Raw genomic sequence first — 27,928 nt, 5'->3', positions numbered from 1 at the left:
CAGCCACCTTATTGTTTTATGTCTGGAAAGACTGTACGCCATTCACCCAGCACTAGGGTTATAGTGCTATGTATGTGAGTACCTGTCATTTTAATAAGTGTTTTAGCCATACAGTGAGCACTATATACTTTTTACTGTATTTTATGGCACCATGATTGCAAAGCGAGAGTAACAACGTGAGGTTGTGAAAAGTGGCAAGACATCTCATCCTATCCATCTGCCTACCCAGACTTCCAGTTACGACCACTGCTAGTGGAGAATGCGTATTTGACCCATCAGTTAGCTCAGGGGTCTGATATCTGAGGTGAGCGGTTTGGCTAGCTGGTGGTGGAATCACTGATTAAGCTTGCACTATAGGAATACCTGTGAGCATTCTTGCCACCACAGAGGAGAATGTCACTATCAACTTTTCTCTTCCATCCATTTGCTTCCTTTATATTCCAAAGGACTTTAAATACTATATGTTATTAGTAACATGTTTATTAGCGCTTCACTGTTACATTTTTTTTTTTTTTTAAACAGGAGTGCTTTATTGTCAAAGACAAGTGTACAGAATAATAGAACAAAAGACAGGGGAGTAGCCCACATCACAGTCGGATACACAAAAAGAAAAGGTGACATTTCCTACATATAATACAGGTAGCCAATTAGGAATACATACAATCCTAACAGAGGTTCCATCCCAGTAACACGCTTAGAGAAAGAACAACACCACCTGGCTTAGGTAAATGCTCCTATACTATCCAGAGGTCCATGGGAGCCAGACCTTATCGAACTTCCACGGGCAGCCTCGATTGTGACGTGAGTTTGTAAAGTGGCAGAACACTATTTATTTATTTTCTTCTCCCACAAGGCCACACTAGGAGGAGAGGGTGAAAACCAATGACAGATAATTTCTTTTTTGGCGTAAAAAAGGAGATATGAAATCAAGAGTTTAGTATGGTAGGGTGTTTGCTCATCAGCCTGAATATCCAGCAAAGCTAGCTCAGGAAGCCTGGGGACACCCAGCACTAGCCTGGAATTTAAATGATCAAATATCCCATTCCAGAAATCAACCAGTTGCACACAATCCCAGAACATATGGATATATGTCCCCAGCTCCGTTTTGCACCGGGGACAATGCGGATCTCTAGCGGGATAGATTTTGGATAGACGCATGGGGGTATGATACACCCGGTGTATAAATTTGGTTTGCACTGTTACATATTTAGGGCCGGTTCACACTGGGACGACTTGTCAGGGGACTTGGCCACCTAAAAGTAGCGTCCCGTTCTGTACAATGGAACCGTTCTAATCGGAGCGACACAAGTCACTCCAACTTGTAAAAAGGTTCCTGTACGACTTTGGGGGCGGCTAGCATTAACTTCTATACAGAAGTCGTTTTGCAAGTCGCAGCAGCGGTGACGTCCAGGTTGCCTGAGGCAGTCGCGCTGTAAGTCGTGTTGCCTCAATGTGAGCCGGACCTTAGTACTGCTTTTGAGGTTTTTGTTATATTTGCCTTTAGTGTTCAGCTGCTTGGGGGGTGGGGGGGGGGGGGGGTTGGGTTGTATTTATTTTGCCCCTCCCATTTTTTTTTCAAAATTTACTAACCGAAAAAAAGTTAAACATTTTTTTCAAAACGTTTGTTTTTTACAAAAAAAAAAAAAAACCAGCAGTAATTAAAATACCACCAAAAGAAAGCTGTATTTGTGTGAAAAAAAAAATAACAAATTTGTTTGGGCACAGTGTAGCACGATCGTGCAATTTGTCATTTAAAGGGTGACAGCGCTGAAAAATGGCCTGGGCCGGAAGGGGTGTTTAGTGCCTGGTAGGCAAGTGGTTAAGTAGTAATAGTCGAAAAGCCTAAAGTAATCAAACTTTGATTTACAGCATTATTCCAATTCTCCAACTATGATTTCCGTTACATTTTGAGGTATATTATGTGCTTTGTGCATTTATAGTGAAAAAAGTTTAGTGAATGTAACATTCACTGTTGGTGAATGATTTAAAACCTGTGCACTTGAAAGATTCACCTGCAGTGAATGGCAGAATCCTGGCTTTGCGCATACAGCATGCCCTTGTATGCCGCGTTTGGGACAAACGCACGCCAAGACTTCATTATTTTTCCAAGTAAAATTTTAAGATAATATGGATCTGCTTAAAGGTGGAATTAAATGCAAATATTATATTTGCAGCTTACCAGTTCTTAGATGTGGTAGCTGTGTTTGTTTTCTTTTTAGGCTCCCTTTACTTTGCCTGGTGATCTAGCCATTTATGTCTTTTATTTTTTTATTTTATTTTTTACAAAACAAGCTGTGTTGCAGATGTAGCAGTCAGAGGGGTGAGACAAACCATTTGCTGTTGACATGAGTGCTTAAAATGGTCAGCTTTTATTCATGTAAAACCTTTAGCCCAGAAAGAAAACAGTTTTCTGTAACTGCTTATAAAATGTTAGCTGGAGTTCAGCTTCCATTTGTTTCTTGTGCTAGCAAATTTATTTATTCATAATGAGCTAGTATGCAATGCATATTAGCTCATTATGCCTTTGCCTTACAGGGTGTGTTTAAAAAAAAAAAAAAAAAAAAAAAAAAAAAAATTGCCTTTACTTCCTCTTTAAACTTACTATTGTACAGAAAATAAACTTTTATTAATCCGAGGTTAGCAACTATAACATAAATGATACAACCTTAAAACAAAGATGCTACCAATGATACAAAATATTGTTATAATGGTCATACACATGCCATCAATAGATTCATAATATATTAAGTCAAAATCCTATGATAGAAAAAGTTGGGGGAAAAAGTAAAGAAAAGTGTATACATTACACACATACAGACATTTGTACGTGTGGCCATGTTGTGTACAGACCATGAGGTTAAGAGAGATTTAGCATCTCAAGGCTATGGTTTTTATGTTAGAATAACCCATTCCTACCAATCAAAACTCAGGATCACCTCATTGGTTCAGAAGTGGCATTGAATCCTGATTGGCTGAAATGCCAAGTCCAGTTGGCCATCATGCTTAAAGCGGTTCTTCACCCTAAAGGGGAAGTTCCGCTAATCTTATCCCTCCCCCCCTCCGGTGCCACAATCGGCACCTTTCAGGGGGGAGGGGGGTGCAGTTACCTGGATAATCCAGGTAACTGCACCCACTTCCGGCCAGACCGCCGCAGACCCCCGCAGACGCTCCGCCCCCCCCCCCCGTTGTGTTCTGGGAAACACACAGTTCCCAGAGACACAGCGGGGGACCATAAGAGACGCGCAGCGCGACTCGCGCATGCGCAGTAGGGAACCGGGCAGTGAAGCCGTCATGTTTCACTTCCCGATTCCCTGACAGAGGATGGCGGCGGTGGCAGCAGCGAGACGAGCGATCGCTCGTCATCTGCCGCCGACATCGCTGGAACCTGGGACAGGTAAGTGTGATTTTATTAAAAGTCAGCAGCTGCAATATTAGTAGCTGCTGGCTTTTAATATTTTTTTTTTTTTAGGTGCAGCTCCTCTTTAAACATTAGACTCTCGGTGCCTCCGTGTCTGCCTTAAAACAGTTATCCCTCTTTAATCCTAATATAACCAATTCAGAAATGAGCATATCAAGCCTCCAAGACCACTTGTTCCATATGTATGTGTGCAATGATAAATTAAAAAAAAAATGTATCTCTATCTATCATGGTCATTTAATTAGAAAGTCCTCAAAATGAAGCCTTGAAGCTTCTTGATATAAATATTAATCCAAAAATCTCCACCACAAAACCCTCTTACAGCCAAGGAAGCTGCCATCTTAACGTCTGATCTGCAGTTGCCATGGGACCAGTTAAAGCACAAGTAATTTAATCCAATCACATCAAGTGAGACGTTTTTCTGGAGACCAAATGCTCCTCTCCAGTTACTCAAGTGCTCCTTAAGGTATTGGCAAAATTGTCATTCTCAGAAAGGTAGCAGCCCTAGACCCCCAACAGAGTATCTCCTACCGTATACAACCCATTGGAAGCAGTTCTCACTACACTCCCCATATAGTAACCTGGATCCTCCTCTTCTTTGGTCCTGGCACCTCCCTCCTGTTAAGTGCTCCCACAGCCAGCAGCTTGCTATGGGGACACCCGAGCCACAGCCCCCTGTGTCCATTCAGACATGGAGCTGCTTCATGGTCCTGCCCCCTCTCTCTCCTGATTTGCTCACTGATTTTAATTGACAGCAGTGGCAGCCAAACATGCAGCGCTGCTGTCTCAGTCAATGGGGAGGGGGTTCCTGGGCAGCTTAGACACTCGTGCAACATTGTTGGATAGAGATACGGGCTCAGGTAAGTATTAGGGGGGCTGCTGCACACAGAAGTGTTGTTTTTTTTTTTTTTTTTTTTTTTTTTATCATAATAGAATGCATTAAGATAAAAAAAAAAAAAACACCTGCCTTTACCTGCTTGCCGACCCCCGGCTATCATATGACGGCCAGGTGGCGTGGCTCTCGTTGTGGGAGGGAGTCATATGACGTCCTCCCATTTAAACAGGGAATGCACGCATTCCTGTTCCTTCGGTGGCGGCGTGTCAGACGCCGCTCGCCACCGAGGGGGGGGGGGGGTGGGTGGGTGAGCGAGCAGCCATTGGGCATGGCTGTTTACCACATGATTGGCCATGATGAAGTCACAGATGGTTCTACCCCACTGTGCACGGCACATGCGAGCGCACTGCATGTGCATGGCGGTGGCAGTAGCGTGTTCCCGGGAACACTGTTTGTCACCGACGCTGGTAAATAGCCATTGGCTGGCTGTTTACCCATGTGATCGGCTGTGATCCTTTCACAGACAAGCACTAAATGTCAACAAACTACGGTAACTAGATGCTACTGGGTTCTCCTCGCACATGATCGTTACCGCTTACAGTACACACCAACACACACACTGATTGCCTCCCCAATAAAGAGTACCTGTCACTCAGTCCATCATAGTACCTGAGTACCAGTTACCAGGCCATCAGAGTACCCGAGTACCTATTTGCAGCCCATGCCTCATAGAATATACATTGGGGTGTTTGCTTTCCAAAATGGGATCATTTTGTGGGTAATTCCACTGTCCTGGTGCTCCAGGACATTCAAAAGAGTGATAAGTAGGAATGAAATGAGATGTGTAATTTTTGCTCATAGAACGCCTGAAGGTGCTACTTCAATGTTGGCCCTCTGTGGCCAGACTGTGTAAGTGTGTCACACGTGTGGTATCACCATAATCGGGAAGAGTAGCAGAATGTATTTTGGGGTGTAATTTGTTGTATGCATATGCTGTGTGTGAGAAATAACCTGATAATATGAATCTTGTAAAAAATCTTCATTTTGCTAAGAATTGTGGGAAAAATTACAACTTAAAAAAAACTCGAGATTCGCCTGATGTACTGAAGGCCTGATCAGATGTGATAAATTTTCAGTGATTGGCACCATAGTTTGTAGACTTTATAACCTTCACAAAGGCCAAATAATATAACTAATCTGGGTTATTCTTAAAGATATGTAGCAGTATAAATTTTCGCCAAAATGTATGAAGAAAAATTATTAGCAAAATTTTATGACAAAGAAAGGCATTTTGTTTTCCCAAAATCTACGTTTTTTTTTTTTTTTTTTTTTTTTTTTTATAGCACAAAAAAAAACCCCCTAGTGATTAAATACCATCAAAAGACTGCTCTATTTTTGTGTGGAAAAAAAGGATGCACGTTTCATAGGGGTACAGTGTTGCATGACTGAGTAGTTGTCATTCAAACTGTGAGAGCGCTGAAAGCTGAAAATTGGTCTGGCCAGGAAGGGGGGTGTAAGTGCACTGTATTGAGGTGGTTAAAGTAGAAGTACATGTAAAAACTAAAATCCCTGTATCTATAGACACCACCGATCTAACACTAACCTATCTATCCCTGTAAAGAAAAAAAGTAGTATACATACCTTGCAACACCATGGCTGACAGCTCAGTGTGGGATCTGGTTGGATCGGATTCAAAAAAGGCATGCACAGTATCTCACTGTGAGTACACCCCTCACATTTTTGTAAATATTTTTATATCTTTTCATGTGACAACACTGAAGAAATTACACTTTGCTATAATGTAAAGTAGTGAGTGTACAGCTTGTATAACAGTGTAAATTTGCTGTGCCCTCCAAAATAACTCAACACACAGTCATTAATGTCTAAACTGCTGGCAACAAAAGTGAGTACATTCCAAAGTGAAATTGTCCAAATTGGGCGTAATTAGCCATTTTCCCACCCCAATGTCATGTAACTCGTTAGTGTTACAGGGTCTCAGGTGTGAATGGAGAGTAGGTGTGTTAAATTTGAGGATCTGAAAAAATAATTGTTGCTCTACATAAAGATGGCCTAGGCCAGGGATATGCAATTAGCGGACCTCCAGCTGTTGCAGAACTAAAATTCCCTTGAGGCATAGCAAGACTCTGAGAGCCACAACCAGTGACACCCAGAGGCATAATGGGACTTGTAGTTGGAGGTCCGCTAATTGCATATCCCTGGCCTAGGCTATTAGAACATTGCCAAGACCCTGATACTGAGATTCATTAGGGTGGCCATACAGACCATACAGCGGTTTAACAGGACAGGTTCAACTCAACAGGCCTCGCCGTGGTCGCCAAAGAAGTGGAGTGCACATGCTCTGTGTCATATCCAGACATTCTCTTTGGGAAATAGACATATGAGTTCTGCCAGCACTGCTGCAGAGGTTGAAGGGGTGGGGGGTCAGCCGGTCAGCCTGTCAGTGCTCAGACCATATGCTGCACACTGCATAAAATTGGTCTGCATGGCTGTCATCTAAGAAAGCCTCTTCTAAAGATGATGCACAAAGCCCGCAAACAGTTTGCTGAAGACGAGCAGACTAAGGACATGGATTACTGAAACCATATCCTGTGGTCTGAGGAGATCAAGATGAACTTATTTGGTTCAGATGGTGTCAAGCCTGTGTGGCGGCAACTAGATGGAGTACAAAGACAAGTGTGTCTTGCCTACTGGCAAGCATGGTGGTGGGAGTGTCATGGTCTGGGGCTGCCGGCACTGGGGAGATGCAGTTCATTGAGGGAACCATGAATGCCAACATGTACTGTGACATACTGAAGCAAAGCATGATCCCCCCCCTCCCTTCAGAAACGGAATCACAGGGCATTATTTCAACATAATGACCCCAAACACACCATCAAGACGACCACCGCCTTGCTAAAGAGGCAAAGGTGATGGACTGGCCAAGTGTGTCTCCAGACCTAAACTCTATCGAGCACCTGTGGGGCATCCTCAAACGGAAGGTGGAGGAGCTCAAGGTCTCTAACATCCACCAGCTCTGTGATGTCATCATGGAGGAGTGGAAGAAGACTTCAGTGGCAACCTGTGAAGCTCTGGTGAACGCCATGCTCAAGAAGGTTAAGGTAGTGCTGGGAAATAATGGTGGCCACACAAAATATTGACACTTTGGGCCCAATTTGGACATTTTTACTTAGGGGTGTACTCACTTTTGTTGCCAGTGATTTAGACATTAATGGCTGTGTGAGTTAAAAAAATATAATATATTTTATATACTAACACATTTTTAAAGAGGTTGTAAAACTCTGTGGAAGTTGTACCTAATAGGTACTATAAATATCTCCTAAACTTGCACCGTTTAGGAAATATTTACTGTGTTTTGCATGGATCAGGTCATCGGCGCATGCGCTGTGAAGAAACTGCCCCTCTGTGCCGTTTCTTCATGAGTGACTGGCGGCTCATGTGAGCAAGTGATGTCACGCGGTTCCAGCCAGTCACAGAGCAGGAGTCCGCGGCCTCGGAAGGAAGAACGACGAACATGGATGCGGGCTTTGTTTGCAGTTAAGTGTCACATAATGTGCTAGTATGCGGTGCATACTAGCACATTATACTTTTACTTTACTTCCTCTTTAAATAAAAACCATTACCCAAGATATGACCCTGACCCAGCTATTTTAATCACTTATTTTCCCACACTTTTGTTTACTTTTGTGCACACATATTCTCTTCAGAGTATGAGAAAAAAAAATATACAATGTATCTTTTTCTCCATTCCGAAAGTAGAGCGAGTACAGAGACAGATTTTACAATCACAAGCTATCAAAGCCTTCATGTGATCGGAGACAGTTTCTGACTGTTGATATGAGACGAGGAACTGTCCATGACAATTTGATCTCTGTGCTGAAACATGCTATGGAGTGCAACTCCATCACAAAAGCCGGTGCACATATATGTGGCATCTGGGAAGGCGACCCTAAGGCTCGGTTCACACAGGGGCGACTTCGCCGCCTGACAAGTCGCTCCCCGTTCTGTACTACGGAACCGTTCTAATAGGAGCGACTCAAGAAAAAAGGTTCCTGTACTACTTTTGCGGTGACTTCGGGCGACTTGCATTGACTTCTATACAGAAGTCGTTTTGCAAGTCGCCGCTGAGGTCGCGGCAGGTCGCGGCGTTGCAAGTCGTGCCGCGTACTGTGTGAACCGAGCCTAAGGCAGGCTTTGTGCAGTTTAATAGGTGAACTGCTATTGTCTGCTGCGTTTACGCTAATTGTATTTTTATTACTGTTTTTGTAAATTTATAAAAGGTAATTATTCAGCCGTTTCAAACAAAGGGAAAGCTGCCGAGTTACTATATAACAAAAGTAGAGAAGGAAGCGCTTCTCTATAGCCAATTAAAACCCTTTTATTAAAAGATAACCTCAAACCTAAGCAGAAATTACACTCATTCCTGTTTGTGTGATTTTGTGTCTTTATTGGGGTACGAAGATGCGCTTCCATCTGTCATGTTCTTGTACTGACCATCGGAAGTTGCTTTCTATCCGAGGATATTCATGTACGTTTCTTGAACTATAACTATTTAGAAATTTTTTAATGAAACTTCTAGTGCGCGTGTATTAACGTGGGGGTGTTTTGTGGTGGGTGTTTTTTTTTTTTTTTTTTTTTTTTTTTTTTTTTCCTGCTCCAATTTAGCATTCAGTACAGCTATTCTATAATTCTTTTTAGTAGAAAACCTGCTAATGTTTAAATCCCTGAGAATTATCTTTTAAGCCAGTGCATGGGAGGCAGGAGTCACAGCGTCCATGTGACATTAATGCCCAATCTCTGGAGACTGTTGCTTAGCAAGGTAGTAGAAAATTGTGAGCGTAGAGTACCTCATGGAAACCAATATGTTTGTTGCTTTTGTCACTAGGTGATTATAATTGCATGTAACCGAGCAATCTGAAAAAGCTTGTAGAATGGTTTTAAATTTCTCCTGTATTTTTATTTTATATTCGCTTTGCTGTGTTTTCTGAGTGAAATGCACTAATATTTATATATATATATTTTTTTCTTTTTTATGAAGGCTTCTGGAGCTTACTCTTGTTTTGTCAGCCTGCCTTACTCCTGCCCTGAGTGTTGATAGGAGCAACTTCAAGACATGTGAACAGAGCTCATTTTGCAGGTCAGTGATCATAGCAAGAAACCTGTTGGTGAAAGTATGTTGGAGCAAAATAAAATTAAAGAACATAAGCATCTATGCAATACATACACATTTTAGCATGTTTTATCCCTTTTAACATTTTCGTTGCTGTTTCCTGCACATGTTTAAAAAATCATTTTAGCCCTGGACACTGCATAAACCCCCAATACTATGTATTTTCTCAAAGCAAACACCCTAGAGAATGTAATGATCCGTTTTTTATAAACTGCATATTACTGCATATGTCTAGGAAATGAGAAAACTCCAGTAAAAAAATGCACAAAGATTAAAGTGGATGTAAACACTCGCATATATACCCAGTTAAGTGAACAGCCTCAGATGATACACAGGGATGAAACAAATCTCCCTACATAAGTTTTTTTCCATGTATCTCTGCTGTCGTCATCATCTTTTTATATACTGTTTAGAAAGTGCACTTCATGTTAGGAGATTTTCTCTTCCTGGTTAGCACTGCAGTGAAGCCTGGGCATACAGCCAAGACAGCAGATTGGAGGAAAGACGCACACCCTGTTCTCATAGGTATAGACTTTCATCTGTTTGTTAAATGGTTCAGGGTGCTGCTAATCTATTTACAGCATCCTTCCCAACACAACTACGGGCTGCTTTTATCATGTGTGATGGAGAACATGTCAGGAGTTATCAGGCTGATAACGTAAGAATGGAGCAGGAGTCGGCTACGGGACATGGTGCTTTAAAGAGGGATAACCAAACACTACAGATATATGTACCCAGCTCAAAATTTGGGACTCGTGTTGACATCCACTTTAACCACTTCCGGACCACCCCCTGCACAGCACATATACTACTCTATATGGCTGTCATTGCAACTTTTTATGTCACACGGTATTTGTGTGGTCAGTAGGCCCAATTTATTTTTATTTTTTTGTATAATGTGACAGATGGTACACCAAGTAAATGGATACCTCACAAAATTGCGCACACTCGTGGTATGGCACCGGTACTTGATCTCCATAGGTGGCTCTTTAACATTTTTTACAGGATACATAGTTAGAGGTGGTCTTTGGCTAGAATTATTGCTCTCGCTCTAAAGTTCACGGTGATACCTCGTGTGGTTTGAACATCGTTTACGTATGCGTTTGCTTCTACGTGAGAGCTTGCAGGGATGGCGGCGCTTTAATTAAAAAAATAAAATAAAATTGTTTATTACATTTTTAAACTTTCCCTTTAAAAATAATAAATAAATTACAAGGAATGTAAACATCACTTGTAATAGGAATGGTATGTGTCTCTAAGACCCCACCTCTCTCCTTCAGGCTGGAAAGGCTGAGATTGAGGGGGGAGGATCTCCTGGTTTTCCTGCCCTGTCCCCTGGCTTTGCTTACTTCTGCTGCCCTGGACGTGACGTTATAACCTCACGCCCGGGCCTCCGAGGAGTAATAGAGATTGCCGGGGATCGTCTGTCCCTCTGTTTTCTTGATGGCTTCCTTTCGGGGCCTGCTGACTCCTTCTCCCGCTCGCCGATTGCCATGGCGAGCCCGGAGAAGCACCGGAGGGGCGCCAGTAAGAACAATCAAGTGGCTGAACAGCTGCTATGATTGTTCTTGTGGTGTAGGGAATCGGCGGCTGAAAAAAATGTTGTCTGTAGGCATTATTCAGATATAGCCACTGAAAGCCGAGAACGTCATATAACGGCCTGCGGTATGGAAGTGGTTAAAGTGATACAAAGGTCTCCTGCTTTATTATTATTATTTTTTTTTTAAAGAAAGTCACTTGCCTGTTCTGTGAAATGCTCTTGGCCCCTCCCTCCTGTCGAGTGCACCCAAGCCAAGCTGCAGCTGTTTGTTCATTCAGACGGAGCAGACGGAGCTACAATTTGGCCCCCCGCCTTTCTCTCATGATTGACTAACTGACTTTGACAGCAGCGTGAGCCAATGGTGTCGCTGCTGTGTCTCAGCCAATTAGGAGGGAGAGCCCCGGATAGATATATAGAGATGTGTGTGTATGTATATATCTATCTCTCCATCTCTCTCTCTCCATCTCTCTCTCTCTCTCTCTCTCTCTCTCTCTCTCTCCATCTCTCTCTCTCTCTCTCTCTCTCTCTCTCTCTCTCTCTCCATCTCTCTCTCTCTCTCTCTCTCTCTCTCTCTCTCTCTCTCTCTCTCCATCTCTCTCTCCATCTCTCTCTCTCTCTCTCTCTCTCTCTCTCTCTCTCTCTCTCTCTCTATCTCTCTCTCTCTATATCTCTCCATCTCTATATCTCTCCATCTCTATATCTCTCCATCTCTATATCTCTCCATCTCTATATCTCTCCATCTCTATATCTCTCTCTCTAATATTTCTGAGGTTGCACCAAGTAAATACCCAACATGTCAAACCCTGAAACTGAAGCCAACTTCCAGTACCTTTTATTTTCTAAACAGATGCCATAGTCGTGATTTCATTCACTCTCCTGCAGATTCTGTTTCCGATTTGAGTTTTTGGCCACAGACTGGTTCTGAGTTTCTCAAATCCCTGTCTACTGATATTACTGTCTAATTTATAGGAGACCATTTTGGCTCTTTTTGATGCAGTGCGCACCACTTTGAAACCAAATGTTCCCAATAATATATCAACTCTACACTTTGAGTTCTGTTTTCTCTTTTAAGAGGGCCGTACATGAATGATTTATTGACCAACAAAGACATTTTGTAAATGGTGTACAAATGATCAGCAAAGGTATAGAGAATTGCTAACCTTCCCACCCAGCTGTTATCCATCTGCATGAAAACTGGGTGTGGGAGGAAAATCCGGATCTATGCACGTGATCCCCATTCTCTTTTCTGGACTGTGCATGTTCAGTAGGGATGCTGCATCAAGTTTGATGTGGCCGAAACAACGAACAACCAGACCACCAAGTTCAAAAACAAGGTCGGGCTGCGTGGTCTTGTACATGATCTGCTTAAAGTACAACTTTTTTTTTGTACAGTTTTTCTATAAGGCCTCGGGCACCCAAAGCAAAAGAAGGCACTGCTAACACAAGTTACAGGTGTTTGATGGATAGTGGATAAAAATCTATTTAAATAAAAATAAAAAATAAAGAAAATTATCAAGAATAAATAAATCGTGTGGGCTTTTTTTTTTTTTCTTTTGAAGTAAAACATCTGTTTAAGATAAATTAATAATTTTAGTTTATTCAGCATAAACTGGAGCTTACTTATGTAGCGTGAGGCTGTATAATCTGCAATAGTTAGATTTTTGGTAAACTTCAATTCATCAATGAATCCAAGCTCTGCAAGCTGAGAACATGCACTGCATTGATGCATTCACAATTTCACAGTAGCCATGAGATAAAACAAAGTTCGGGAATATTCCTTTATCCCATTGTTTTGCAAATCTATGTACACTACAAATTGTATTTATTGTTTGAAGAGAAATGCATCTGTACCAGGCTCTTAAGCCTGATTCACACCTATGCATTTTTTTTTGTGCTTTTTGCAGATTTGCACTACCGAACGTATTCCATAGGAAACCATGTTAAATAGACTGTAGTGCAAATCTGCAAAAAGCACCAAAACATCATAGATGTGAATCGGGCCTAAGTGTGAGGAGGAAGGGCAGGCAGTAAAAATAAGAAATGTGAAACCTTTTAAGCTTATAAACCTTGTGATCTCTCTGCACTTAGCTTGAAGTGCTTTATTCTTCCGTTGAGGAGCAAAATGGCAGCAGGCAGTAAAAAAAAAACAGTTTTGGAATATTTTAATGAAGTTCCTCTACCTATGGGTAAAGCGGGTAATGTTTTAATTTAGGGCAAGTTCTATAAAACGCAAGCCTTTGTGGCCCTGCACACATAGGTGTTTACAGGAGTGTGCGAAGAGGAAAGGGGAAAAAAAAAAAATCAAAGGTTTGTTCTGAGAGGAGCTTTTGAGGAGAAAAAAGTGTCTAAATGTTTGTGTAAGTGTATTCCAGATCTTGCCCTCTGTATTAGCCTAGCAGGCATTACAAATCCATCCACTCCATCGGATTAGTATGTGAAGGTAATCATAATGCAGAGGTGTCATGAATAAGTGATTGCATCATTAATCGCCTGAAGTGTTTTTTGTATAAAGCCAATGTGGATGGTGGGGGTTGCAAACTTTAAGAAGGAAATAGGTTTGTATCTACTCATCTTTAGTTATGAGAAGGTGTATTCCTCAGGTAGTGAGGCTCCTCAGTGATGCAGTTGCTCTGCATGGGTTGTTGGCTGTTGCAAGCACGGTTTAAAGATTTAAAGGCTATGTTCACCTTCTTGAAAAAAATAGTAAATGCACATTTTTCAGGGGGAAAAATAAAGTGCATTTATTTTGCAGGGGCCTGTGATCATGGTTGCAATGTCTGGCTATTGCAGACACCTACTCCAGCTTTCATGCCCGTACCTCTGTGCAGGCTCTTTTGGAAAGCTGGAGCAATTGTCTGAACTACAAGGGTGCTCATCAACACCTTCAGTTTGTTGAAAATGAGAACTACAAGCCATCTGCCATGGTGGCAGTCAGGACTGTAGTTTCCTCATTTACAGATGACAGTGAATGAATGATGTGGCTGTGCAGGCAGTGTCTTGCATAGATGTCACGATTTTTCAAAATGTGAACACTGGTGCGAGTGTAGGATCCTGTCAGAGGAAGGGGTGAGGGGGTAAGCAGGGCATGAGCTGTTACACCTTTTTTTTTTTTTTTTTTTTAAATATGGGTATAATCTATTCCAAAGGTGAACTTTACCTTTTAAATTGCAGGCTTTACATTTATTGATGTCAAAACTCGGCACGCAGCAACTTCCATTTCAAAGTTTGAAATGAGGGAATGATAGAGCTGTAATGAAAATTGCTGTCCATGGCTTGTATAATGAAAAGGTCAAGCAGTCATGGCTATGTGGCTTTCTTCTATTTGTAGCTGGTTTAGATGGCACAGATGCATAACCATTTGATTTGTTTGTTTTAAGACGTCAGCGCAAGCTTGAGACAGGATCCTCTCAGTATCGGGCTTTGCTTGGAAGTGCAAAACTGACTGCTGACAAGCTCGAGATTCAGCTCATCAATGACAAGACCAAGGTAGGTGGATGTTTGTAATGGATAACAGCTGTTATCTGAATAAACAGTTGAAATACATATGAGAACCACAAACCTGTGCCTGACAACAAAGTCCGGTCCTGGAACGCCTCTCCCACACTGATTGATTTAAATACAATCTTTGTCTTGTTAATTGGACAGTGGAAACAGTAGCAGCACACTGAGTCATCTTTCTATTTTCCCTATCTACCTATTTTATCTGTTTTTACATTAACAAGCAGCGTGCTGTTACTGCCTTCTAATGCGGGCCCTGCCTCTATATGTGCTATTGTGTAGATTGGGGGTCTCCAAACTGCGGCCCGGGGGCCAGATGCGGCTCTTTGCCTGCCATTATCTAGCCCTTGGGGCACTATTCATCCCACTGACGTAAGACATTATTTTGCCTTCTAACACCAAAAATGGGACATAATTCATGCCACTGGTACCAGTTCTCCCCCCTAGTATCAAAGATGGGGCACTGTTCACTTCAACTAATGCCTGGAAAGTTTTTTCTATTCTGACTGACCATAGTCTGTCCCCCCTAAAGTCTGAAGGACCATAAACTGGCCCTTTGTTTAGAAAGTTTGGAGACCCCGGTGTAGATGATTGCCGGTTAGTTGCACAAGATGTATTTTCATTAGTAAATGATAATTGTTTGGCTGCTGTACATTGCAACAAGGTTTCTAAATTAAATTTTCAGAAGATTTGTATTAAAGACCGCACAGGATTTTCTTTGCTATGACCAAGGCTAAATGGGATTGAATTAATAAAGGAAAATAGGCTAATTTCCATTATCCAATCATGTGAAAGCAAAAATTCTGTTTTCCTTGCAGCTGATTGGGTACTCTTCACTTAGCTTTGAAAATGAGTGCAAATGCACTTGCACAGTCTATTTGCCTTTTTAGTAAGTGTGTCTTTCAGGCATCCCTTGTCTTATTTTTGAAAAAGACCTGTTTGTGCAGTTTGGTAGCTCAAGCCAAAATTTACAATCTCAAATGGCTGCTCATTTAGGAGGCACTTTCTGTGCCTCCTTTGCAGAAAATATTTAAATGGTTGTTAATCCACTCTGTCCTTCATACAATCCTCTGTGTCTCCTAATCCGGTGTGCCCGTGTGTGTGTGTGTGTGTGTGTGTGATTTACAAAAAAAGCATGCTGTCTACCTGATTTCAGAGCGGCGCTCCCTTCTCCCCATCTGACAGCTGCAGCGGGAGGGGCCAAGAAACCCCCACTGAGGACAGTCGGGAGGAGAGGAGGCCGGCCACATGAGCGGCTCTCTGAAATCAGGTATAGATGGCTTTTTTTCTTTTTCTTTTATAAAAACACAAACATGAGCACACACAGCATTAGGAGACAGTGGATAGTATAAGAATGTATGTTATGTTATGTGATCTACTGTTCCACATGGATCTTGCGTGGAATGCAGTGCCTTGGTGCCTCACAACCTGCAATTTAACATGGATTGTTTGAAGATTTGCATCATTTAATTTACAGGACATGCCCACATCTTTTGAAGATGTGTTTGTTTTTTTTTGTTTTTTATGAAGTAAACAACAAATAGGACAAAAATAACAGAACAGGTCAATGTGCATAACTATTCAACTCCCCCCCCCCCCCCCCTACAGTCAATACTTTGTAGAGCCACCTTTTGCTGCTATCGCAGCTCCAAGTCTCTTTGGATAAGTCTCCATGAGCTTGCCACTGGGATTTTTGCCCGTTCCTCCTTGCAAAACTGCTCCAGCTCCCTCAAATTGGATGATTTGTGCTTGTGAACAGCAATCTTTAAGTCTGACCACATTTTCTTTTGGATTGAGGTCTGGGCTTTGACTAGGCCAATTTACAACACTCCAGTGTTGCTTTAGCAGTGTGTTTGGGGTCATTGTCCTGTTGGAAGGTGAGCCTCCGTCCTAGCCTCAAATCAAACACAGAGTGGTACAGGTTTTGCTCCAGGATATCCCTGTATTTAGCACCATCCAGCTTTCCCTAAAATCTGACCAGTTTCCCAGTCCCGACTACTGAAAAACATCCCCACAGCTGCCTCCACCATGTTTCACTGTGGGGATGATGTTCTTTTGGTGATGTGATTTGTTTGTGCCAGACATAGCATTTTCTTTGGCCAAAAAGTTCAGTTTCCATTTCCTCAGGCCAGAGCACCTTCCTCCATACATTTTGAGAATCTCCCACATGCCTTTTCGTAAACTCAAAACGTAGTTTTTTTTGTTTTTGTTTTTCTCTTTTGCTGAAAGTAATGGCTTTCTTCTGGCCACTCTGCCATAAAGACCAACTCCTATAAAGCGTACGGCTTTATGTTGCTCTATGTACAGATAATCCAGTCTCTGCTGTGAAATGCTGCAAGTCCTCCAGGGTTACCTTAGGTCTCTGTGCTGCCTCTCTGATTAATGCCTTCCTTGCCCGGTCTGAGTTTTGGTGTGCGGCTGTCTCTTGGCCGGTTTGCTGCTGTGCCATGTTCTTTCCATTTGGTTATGATACATTTGATGGTGCTCCTAGGGATCATCAAAGATTTGGATATTTTTTTTTTTTTATAACCTAACCCTGACTTGTACTTCTCAACAACATTGTCCCTTATTTGTTTGGAGAGTTCCTTGGTCTTCATGGCAGTGTTAGTTAGTGATGCCTCTTGCTTAGGTGTTGCAGCCTCTGGGGCCTTTCAAAAAGGTGTGTGTGTATGTAATGACAGATCATGTGACGCTTAGATTGCACACAGGTAGACATCATTTCACTAATTATGTGACTTCTGAAGGTAATTGGTTGCACCAGAGCTTTTTATAGGCTTCATAACAAAGTGGTTGAATACATACACACATGCCAATTATCAGTTTTTTGTTTCTTTTATTTCTGAAAAAATAGTTTTATGTGTATATTTATCTTGTACAAAGGGGTTTATTGAACATAGAGATCAACAGAATAGTACAGAAAAAAACAAAAAAAAAAACAAAAGAAACAGCATTGGACACATCCTGTATACATATTCACATAAACATCAGGTGTCAAAAATATTAGTCCGAGACGCAAGGGTTTGCACAACCTCCTGAAAATTCAGGGGTGATCTTATGAGGACCGCAAATCCTGATGGTTGTTTAACACACTCAATTCCACTTGTGTATAACTAACTTATTTTGCAGCCTCTAATATGGCGCAAGTGACGCGAGATAATGTAAAACACAGCATTTAAAAAGAACCAATGAAGAGAAAATAAAATAAATTTTTGAGCGTACTCTAAAGGCAGTATATACCCGTAAAACGTTTTCTCACCATGTGTCCAATCCCAGCAGGACCTAGCCTGTGGGCCAGAGAGACATAGAAAAGAAAGGGTAGCAAGAAAGGAGGAGGACCAGAAGAATGGAATAGGTGTGTAGGATAGAAAAAGAGGGGAAGAAGCAGAAGAAAAAAGTAAGGAGTGAGAGACAAGGGAGCGGTGGAAGAGTCCACGGGGCGGGGGTAATGTAGACATACTAGAGACAGAGTAGTGCTGGGTTGAATCGGGAAGGGTGGGTATATGCCACCCAAGGTTGCTAGGTCCGGAGGAGTTTGTCATGTATGTCAGACAACACGGCTGACAGTTTCTCGTTAACCATTATGTCATTTACGTGGTTTTTAACGGCTTCAAAACTGAGTTTTCCAGGCTTTTGCTATGGTCAATTTAGTCGCAGTAAAAATATGCAACGCCAGTTGGCATTCTGGTTGTAGTAATTCTGTCATTTGGTTTCCCCAGGATGGCCTCAAAAGGGCCCCTCTTTATATTAGTGTTTGAAGAGGTTACGAAGGAGTGCATAGACTCTGACCCACAATCTGCATACCCTGGGACACTTCAACCAGATGTGAGCCATCATGGCCTCCTGAGAGCACCCACGGAAACATAAGGGAGAATATGTTGGAATGAATCTTGCTAATCTGGTCGGGGTGCAATACCATTTTATAAGCGTTTTCCAAGAAGAGGACGTTCTTGGAGCACTTGGACAGTGCAAAAGTCATAATCTGCCAGTCCTCTGTGTCTAATCGTTTCCCCAATTCTGTCTCCCACTCGAGATGGTATGGTCTCAAGGGTGTTTTTTATTTTTTATTTTTTTTGGAGCCTATTATGGCTGCATATATTAAAGAGATCAAACCCGAAGACTGGTGTCGTGGCCTACAAAAGCTTTTGAAGGGGGTCAAAGTGTAAGGGGTTGGTCGAATTATATAAGAGATTGGAGGAAGTGTTGGAGTTGCATATATCTGTAATGCTCCCTAAGGGGAGATGTCAGAGGAAAATGGGGCAGCAAATTAAATTATCTTAGTGGGGGTAAACGTGGAGTGGACATCCACAAATCTGCTCTCGGTCCACCAATTAAACTGCAGCGGACTATAGCTGGTGGGAATAAAGCGCACTGAAGGTGGAGTAGGGGGAGATGGGTGCAGATCGGGCCTCCAAGTATTTGACCGTGTCCCACAACCGAAGTGGGTGGGCCAGACCTGGACCTATAGTACGTGGGTGATGAACTCGAGGGAGCCAAGGGAGGGAGGCTGATGGTATTGGGTGAGAATCCATCAGATCAATGGTGGCCCACAATGGCATTTGATGCTTCTCGTGGAGATGGGATAATGGGGCGATAGCCGCTGCTGCATAGTAAGCCGGTAAATTAGGAACCTAGAAGCCACCATTGATCCTGTGGGCATACAGAACCTGCCTTTTTATCCTGGGGCTCGCAGAACCTCAGAAAATCTGCATGATTTTGCATTGGTGTATATGCAGGATGTGAGAAGGGACCTGGTTTGGCAAAACCCTGAAATAAAGCAGCTTTGGGATATGGGTCATACCGATAGTTGCAATCCTTTCGAACCAGGACAGCAGGAGGGTGGACCAGGAGGAGAGCATAATTGCCAACTTGCCAAACAGTGAGGGGAAAGTTGGCTTGATATAGGCCCGAGTAGCTTGGGTTGAGCCAGATCCTGTGGTAGGGTAACGAATTTAACCATTGGAAGGAGAATGCCGATTGCAGGGTTTCCAGCTCAGAGGGCGATAGATTAATCAACATTGCTTTGGAGTTAGCGGGGTTGACCGATAGGCCTGAAAACGCGGCGAAGGTACTTGAGAGAACAGGTTAGGGAGGGTGATTCTGGGTTTAGTGATGATCAACAAGATCACATTGACAACAAGATAACAAGACAACATTGACAACTTGTGTGAAGTACCCGCTATTTTCACCCCTGATATTTCCGGATGGGATCGGCTGGTCTCCGTCAAGGGTTCCAGTGCCAGGATAAATAGGAGTGGGGAAAGCGAGCAACCTTGGTGAGTACCCGGTTTTTAATGGAGAGGGTAGGCGACTCAAACCCATAGTATTTCAGTTTGGCCTGGGGAGATTCGTAAATAGCTGGAACCCAGCTCATGAAGGAGGTGCCAAATCCATAGTGACTAAGCACCTGTTTCTGGTAGGGCCATGACAAGGTGTCAAAGGCTTTATTGATGTCAAACAACAAGAACATTGTTTCTAGGGACCTACAGTGGACGTTATGTTGTATTTGAAGGAGACGTCTAATGGCGTCACCTGCCTTTCTCCTTGGGACAAAGCCCACCTGGTCCTTTTTCAGGCATGGAAGAAAGGAGGTGGTTGGCCAGGATCTTGATCCTGAAGTTTGTTCAAGATGAATGGTCCCTGTCTGGTTTAGGGATCATGACTATGTTGGCAGTCAGCAGGTTTGGTGTCAAGTGATGCCCTTCTTTAACTGAGTTGTACATATTTGATAAGGAGCAATGACTTTTGCTGGTTTCCGATAATAAAGTGCAGTGAAGCCATCTGGCCCAGGTCTTTTTGCCCACCTTCAACTCCTTAATGCACTGAAGGACTTCCGAGACTTGTATATCTCAGTCCATCAGGGACGTGTGGGTTTCAGATAGGGAAGGCAAAGATAAATTTGTCAAGAAGGTGTCAAGGCCTTGGGTAGAGGAATGATCAGGGGTAGTTGTCGAGGGAAAGGTTTAATGTCGCATTAGTCACCCGTCAATAGAAGGTTGTCTCTCTAGTAGAATCTCAACAGGGAGCAGATGTGGGTCTGAAAAGGCCCCGGATTCTTATTTGGGGCATAGTAAGTCATAATGGTCACCTCATTGTCTTGAATGGTACCTTGCAGAATTGAGTATCTACCATTTTGGGTCTGCTATTTGTTACAAATAAATGGGACCGATATGAGTATGGCAATCAGGACACCCCTTTGTTTAGTAGGACCATTAGCCAGATAAACATGGGGGTAATCTGCCGCAAAATATTTGGGACAGGAAGAGAAATGGGATTCTTGCAGACAGGCAATGTCTATTTTTGTTTTTTTTAGGTATTTAAAAACCTTGACCCGCTTCTGGGGGAATTCATGCCCTGAACATACAGGGACAACCAGTGGAGGTTATGGGGTCTGAGGTGTGCTCCTGATGTGTTCCAGCCACACACCCCGTCGACTGAGAGGGAGGGTGGGGAGTAGAAGCGACAAGAGGGAGGGAAAGCGAGCAAGACATCCAACATAAATGTATTGAGAACTTGGAATAGAGTAAGCCTTAAGAGCTTAAATGCATCTTTTTGTGGACCGTAAGGCCCACAAAAAGGTGGGACATTGGCCAAGACAGCTGTCTTAGCCAAGTGCTGACTCATGGGGGGAGCAGTGGTCCGTCTGAACCACCAGCCTGTTGCGGAGTAATACAGTCAACTGAAATGTTGTTGGCACAGAATCGAAGAAATTCCTGATAACACAATCAAGAACCAGCTAAAACCGTGTAACTAAAAACATATAAAACATGTGAAGGCATAATTACCCAGGACCCCCGGGCCTCTGAAGATGGCGAAAGGCCTATCACCGCCGAAGGGGGCAGGCCTAACCCCACCCTTCCCCTAGTTCCACCAAACAAAAGTAGAGAACTATGTGGTGGAAACAGGAACCACAACCAAGTTGGTAAATCGTTGGAGAATACCCCTGCGAGGAATGCATTACCACATGTGGGGCAGCCTATGGCAGCGTGGACAATTCATCTTCTGGAGCAAATGTCAGAGCAGGGTGCTAATAAGGCAGGGGACATGTTCCAAAACACACCCTCTTATTCCGGGTGTTAAACTAGCAGATAAACCAGGTTTATTGGTTGTGGCATGGGGTCAGGCAGCAAAAAAGACTAATCACAATCACAAGGATGTAAATAAAGTACCTTCAGCTGTTGTTGGACTTGTGGAAATGTTGAGCCTGTAGATTCCGCAGCGCCTGGGATCCAGGTTGAGAGCATTTGGTTGCTTGGGAGGGATGTTGAGGAGGCCGAGAGAGTCCCGGTCTGGAAGAGGACGATGCATCCGTTTGAAGATGAGGGTAGTTCCAGCTTCAACTTGTAGAAATGGCGTCTCAAATCAGACAGGGAAATGGTGTGGAATTGATGGCCTAAGTGGGGAAAAAAGATAGCTGAAAGGGGAACCCACATCTGTATTTGATCCCCTGAGTTTGTAGAATTTGGAGATGGGGTTTGAGGCCCTGCCTTCTGGCGATTGTGACCGGTGAAAGATCGTCAAACAGTTGGGAGAGTTATCTTGAAAATAGAGGTCTTGCTGTTCTCTTGCAACCTGTAGAAGTTTCTTTGGTACGGTAATAGTGAAATTTAATGACGACATTCCTTGGGGGGCCATCTGAGGGCTTGGGGGGGCCAAGGATCTGTGAATGCGATTGTATTCTAGGCTGTCCACTGGAATCTTGGGGGCCAGTTAAGAAGGCAGTAGCGCTGCCCTGCAGTTCGGAGATAACTTCAGGATTACCGTGTAGGTTGTCCCTGCGGGCCCTATTTTCTGTGTCTTCCAACATATCTTTTAGGGCCTCAAGCCCAGCTGACATTTTGTCTACCTCCTCCCTATGTCCCTCCAGCACCGTAGTGGCTAAAGCCATACATTGCTCTAATTGATTAGTGCGGTGGCCTATTTCTTTAAGGCCCCGCACCAGGTCGGAGGAGAGTTTGTGGGAGGCTGTTGATCTCATCCCTCCACTATGCTGCGGAACTTGGCCAGCATGTTATCTGAGTCTATAGGAAGAGCTCACCAGGTCCGTGAGGAATTGCTGTAGACTGTCTGCGGGAGACGCTGGATCCTCAGAGAGCGGAGTAGGATAGTCTGGTTCCGGAGGCTCAGGCGCCATCTTGCCTTTTCCTCTGCCTGAGGGTGGGGAGTATTTCTGGGGATGCCGGTTCTTTGGCTTATGTTTTACCGAACGGTACATTACCAGCAGCTTCCCGAGGTAATCCAGCGCCTGTGGAGATGTGAGCTGTGTCCACGCCCACTCTGTGCTCTGTAAGGTCCGAACACTTGGACTATTGTGTTCTGATCCATCACATATAATTCAGATTAAAAAAAAAAAAAAACATTGAGCAAAAGGCTGTAATGTAACTGTAGCTGTAATGTAACAAAATAGGTAAAAAGCCAAGGGGGTGAATCCTTGGGTAAGGCGCTGTATATTGGCCAACGCCACCACTTTGCGTCTTTCCCAATTTAATAAGTTGGTTACTATAGGTCCATACTCTACCTTTCCCCTTTAAAGGGTGATGCATAACAATCTGGTCTTCAACACTGTACAGTAGGTCCTTTTTAGCACCCCCTTTCCTTTTGTAAGAAGTTTGGGACTATTTTTTTTTTAAAGAATCATACTTGCCTGGGTGGATGCTGCATCAGTCTGATGCTGCATCTGTCCCCCACTGGCTCTAAGACTGGGAACTGAGTGCTCAAACGTCTCTAATCGCTCAGTTCTCAGTGCTCCGTTGACTGCCCTCTGTCTGCTGAAACCGGGTCACAGAAGTGCAGAACAAACTGCCCTCCTTTGATCCACAGGAAAAGTACAGCCAAACGAGCTTCAGCTGTAATATTGAGTTCGTTGGCACGAGGGGATTTTTATACTCTTTGTGAATAAAAAAAATAAATTTATTGAAAAGATTTTTTTGGAAATAAAAAGCAAGACATAGGCGGTCACATAGTACAATACCGCCAAAACATATAGGCCACGCAGGGCCAAACAAGAGTACAATCAGTGCAAACTATGTCCAAGCACTTCCTTGAAATAACACACCAACTTTAGCATCCTAACAGTGCACTCCCTACATTTTAATAGCTTTTTGGTCACTATTTGAGCCCTGTTCTTACTGAAATTTAAAAACCTCTTGCATCTAGATTTTGTTTGAAACCTGCTGGAAACTTGCATTTTGACTCATTGGAAGGGTGTGGGAGAATTCACTGGTCATTAGAATTTTGATCAAGTTCCTCTGTCCCAGGTCTCTCTTCTGTTGGAAGTCTTTGGATTACACGGAAATATGACGCGCATTAAGATTAATGAGCTTAAGCCTCTAAAACCGAGATATGAGGTTCCAGATGTGTTGGTTGGGACACCCACTCCTGAAAAGTAAGTAGATGGCTTTATGGCCTCTGTTTCCCTCTCATGCTACTAACAGAATTTACCAGTACATTTGAGTTGCATATTGCTATAGCACTATACAGTATACCTGTGAGATTTCCATTGTGATTTATATTGCTTTTGTCACAGCCTACAGGTGACTGGGCAAGATGACAACACTCTAGAGTTGTCCTTGGGAGGTGGAGTTAACAAGCTCCTGGTGACAGGATCACCTTTTCGTCTGGATATCCTCTCAGGCCAAGACTTAGTACTGAGTGTAAATTCTCGAGGACTTCTTTATTTTGAGCACCTACGGGCAAGAAAGGACACGTAAGTAACACTTAATGTTATGTGATTTTTGGAGTGTTCATCGGGGGGGTGTTGGGCTTGGCAATAGTTAAGCGGGTTGCATTCCTTAAAGGCTAAGTTCACTTTTATTCTTTATTTCCTAAATTCCAGCTCCCCTATGTACCAATATGGCATTAATGTACTTATTTTGAAAAAATAAAATCACTTTGCACTTATTCTACACACGCTTACCTCACTGACTTCATAGGGGTTTAAAAACAGTTTGATTACTTCTGCCTTACTTCCTGGACAAAAATAAAGTGTAAGCGCCCAACTTATATATATATATATATATATATATATATATATATATATATATATATATATATATATATATATATATATATATATATATATATATATATATAAAACTCTTAAAATAATACAAACGTGTGTACACACATGTGTGGCAAATGAGTGTAGAGTGACCCCAAAAGAAATGGGGACAATACTGGTATGTATATTAAGAAAATTGATAAGATAAAAAGTGACAACCTATAAATATGTGCATAAAATCAGTTGAAAACTATATAAATACTTATCCCAGTGAAGAGAGAAACAAAAAACAATCAGCATAAACACATAGAGGTATAACTAATAAAAGTGATAAAGTCCATAATAAAACATGCAGGATATAAAGTCCATAAAGGAACGTGCAGAATGTCAGTCCCAATGTGTTACGGTATCAACTGAAATCCTGTGTTGTTGTGACCAAAAAAAGGTTTTCCACCCTGTGACACTCCCACCCTGTGACACTCCCACCACCTTACGGAGTGCAGGCTTACCGAATAAATATGACCCAAGCAGACATACGCCTCAGGGGTCAACCAGAGCTTGTAATCTCGGCTAAAATGGTCCCAAATTAGGTGTTCCAATCGTGCCACATACGGTTCACACAGGCGACTGGGTATGATCACTGTTTTTCATATACATGGACAACTCCGACAATAGCTCAGGCATGGAAGATGAAGAAACAAAGCCAACATGGCATAATAACGTTTTTAAAAAAAGACCTTTAATAAAAAAAATAGTTCAAACTCACATTTCCAAAATGATCAACAAAGCATATCAGAGGAAATAGGCAGTAGCGGAGTCCTACTGGGAGGACTCCGCTACTGCCTATTTCCTCTGATATGCTTTGTTGATCATTTTGGAAATGTGAGTTTGAACTATTTTTTATTAAAGGTCTTTTTTTTAAAAACGTTATTATGCCATGTTGGCTTTGTTTCTTCATCTTCCATGCCTGAGCTATTGTCGGAGTTGTCCATGTATATGAAAAACAGTGATCATACCCAGTCGCCTGTGTGAACCGTATGTGGCACGATTGGAACACCTAATTTGGGACCATTTTAGCCGAGATTACAAGCTCTGGTTGACCCCTGAGGCGTATGTCTGTTAGGGTCATATTTATTCGGTAAGCCTGCACTCCGTAAGGTGGTGGGAGTGTCACAGGGTGGAAAACCTTTTTTTGGTCACAACAACACAGGATTTCAGTTGATACCGTAACACATTGGGACTGACATTCTGCACGTTCCTTTATGGACTTTATATCCTGCATGTTTTATTATGGACTTTATCACTTTTATTAGTTATACCTCTATGTGTTTATGCTGATTGTTTTTTGTTTCTCTCTTCACTGGGATAAGTATTTATATAGTTTTCAACTGATTTTATGCACATATTTATAGGTTGTCACTTTTTTTATCTTATCAATTTTCTTAATATACATACCAGTATTGTCCCCATTTCTTTTGGGGTCACTCTACACTCATTTGCCACACATGTGTGTACACACGTTTGTATTATTTTAAGAGTTTTATATATATATATATATATATATATATATATATATATATATATATATAAGTTGGGCGCTTGCACTTTATTTTTGACATTTTTCCCAGCTAAAAAGATCCCAATTTTAGCGTGTTAGCAGCCTTTAGTTTATCCTTATTTCTCTTTAGCTGACCATTGCGCAGTATTGTTGTTATATAATTACTTCCTGGACAGACTATAGGCCATGACACAGGAAGGCGTTAGCACATGCCCTGCATCATCTACCCTCAACTGGTCAACTACTTCCTGTGTAATGACCTAAAGTTTGTTCAGGAAGTAAGACAGAAGTAATCGAGCAGTGTTTTTCAACCGCTATGAAGACCATGAAGGTAATCGTGTGTAGATTAAATGGAAACCTGTTTTTTATTCTTTTTAAATAAGTACATTATTGCTATATTGGTGCGGGAATTTAGGGGGGAGGGGGGGTGAACTTGGTCTCTTAAGTGTAGCTAGAAAATTCAAACATGTGAAGATGATTGAAGGGGTGAGGGATGGGCTTTTTCCCAGGGATTGAAACTGAAATGTGTTTTTCTTTCTTTTTTGCTTTTGCTCTATGCCCCATCCCTTTCTACCCTCTTCTATTCCTGCCCCATCACCTCCCAGTCTCTCGGCCAAAGTTAGTAGCGCCGTCGGTAACATGTGGCATAAGGTGAAGAATCTTTTCTCTAGGTAATCCCATTTACATACACTGACACTTCCCACCTACGTAGATTAAAACACGTCAATAATAGCATAGTAACTACATACTTGGCTAAAATTTCTTAATCTTTCGAACTGACATATTCTAGCCAGATGGGGACTTGGGTAATAAAAATTTCAAAACACTGATGAAATTAAGAGCTTCATAAAAGAACATCTGAAAGGGCTTTCTGTGTTGCCCCATACCAACCACAAAGCTTCTCCTTTTCTTCCTTTTTTTTTTTTTTTTTTTTTTTTTTTTTTCTTCTTTAGGAGAAAAGAGAAGGGACTTTATGAGTTTTTATGAGCAGGGGGAGTTCTTTCAGACACTTTCATTTTATGAGGCTTTAATTGGCTTGTTTGGAAAAGTCAAATTGACCTGACCAATTGGGGACAGAAATCACAGGTATACCTGATTCCAAATTCTAAAAGCTGCACACATACATCAAGGGTTTGAATGTTCAGCCAAGTCTAACATCTCTAGCTATTCTGTTCCTTTAATTGGAATGGTGTTAATCCAAAAAGGAAATTGGGCCTATCTTTAAAAGTAGATGGTGACCTTCCAACAGCCACTGTGTGTGTGTGTGTGTGTGTGTGTGTGTGTGTGTGTGCGTGCAACTTTTATACAAATCTTTTGATTCTATACTATGTAGCGACAGTAGCTAGGTATAATGTAACTATCGCCACAGCTATTGAGTAGTTTTAGATCTTGTACCCCCTTACATCTTATACCCCCTATCATCTTCTAATCCTTTCCCTCCTCTTTCTCCCTTGCCTCTGCTCCCATCTATCCCATCCTCCCTGGAAGCGTCACTCCTCACCCCTCGTCTCTGTTCGGCTTGTAGTGACTCAGAAAAGACTGATGCTGCCTCAGAAAGCGATAGCGAAATTCCTGGAGAGGAGGAAGTTGTGAAAGAGGAAGAAAACAAGAAGGTGAGATTGTTGGGATGTGAATAATAATATAAAAGGATTGGAGGTGAAAATATTTTTTTCATATTTATCTTGCAATAAAGCCTTTCACACACGTGCCGTCCAGCCCTTTTTGCTGGGGATATGTGAAAAGATCCCCTGATCAACCAGAACAGATGTTGCACTTATAGTATAACTTAGGCTAGCCATTACACTGTTCAAATCTTGGCTGGTTCAGCAGGAACTTAATGTGTAGACTGCCTGCATCAAGTTGATCGGCCAATCAACTTGGGTACAACCAACCT

General features: G+C 42.3%; 1 protein-coding gene across 1 annotated transcript in view; it reads left to right on the top strand.

The window, feature by feature from the left end:
- GANAB (glucosidase II alpha subunit) overlaps positions 1-27,928 on the top strand; it is an 84,523-nt gene that overhangs the window by 15,765 nt on the left and 40,830 nt on the right. The window contains 6 exon segments of the mRNA XM_077455857.1: positions 9,310-9,408; positions 14,359-14,467; positions 23,734-23,861; positions 24,003-24,182; positions 26,640-26,705; positions 27,560-27,647. Of these exon segments, the coding sequence (XP_077311983.1) occupies positions 9,310-9,408; positions 14,359-14,467; positions 23,734-23,861; positions 24,003-24,182; positions 26,640-26,705; positions 27,560-27,647 (670 nt within the window).

Source organism: Lithobates pipiens, unplaced genomic scaffold (genome assembly GCF_037356315.1).
Source record: "Lithobates pipiens isolate NorthernLeopardFrog02 unplaced genomic scaffold, aLitPip1_a1.2 Scaffold_10, whole genome shotgun sequence".
Lineage (NCBI taxonomy): Eukaryota > Metazoa > Chordata > Amphibia > Anura > Ranidae > Lithobates > Lithobates pipiens.
This window is presented reverse-complemented; position numbering and strand designations above follow the sequence as displayed.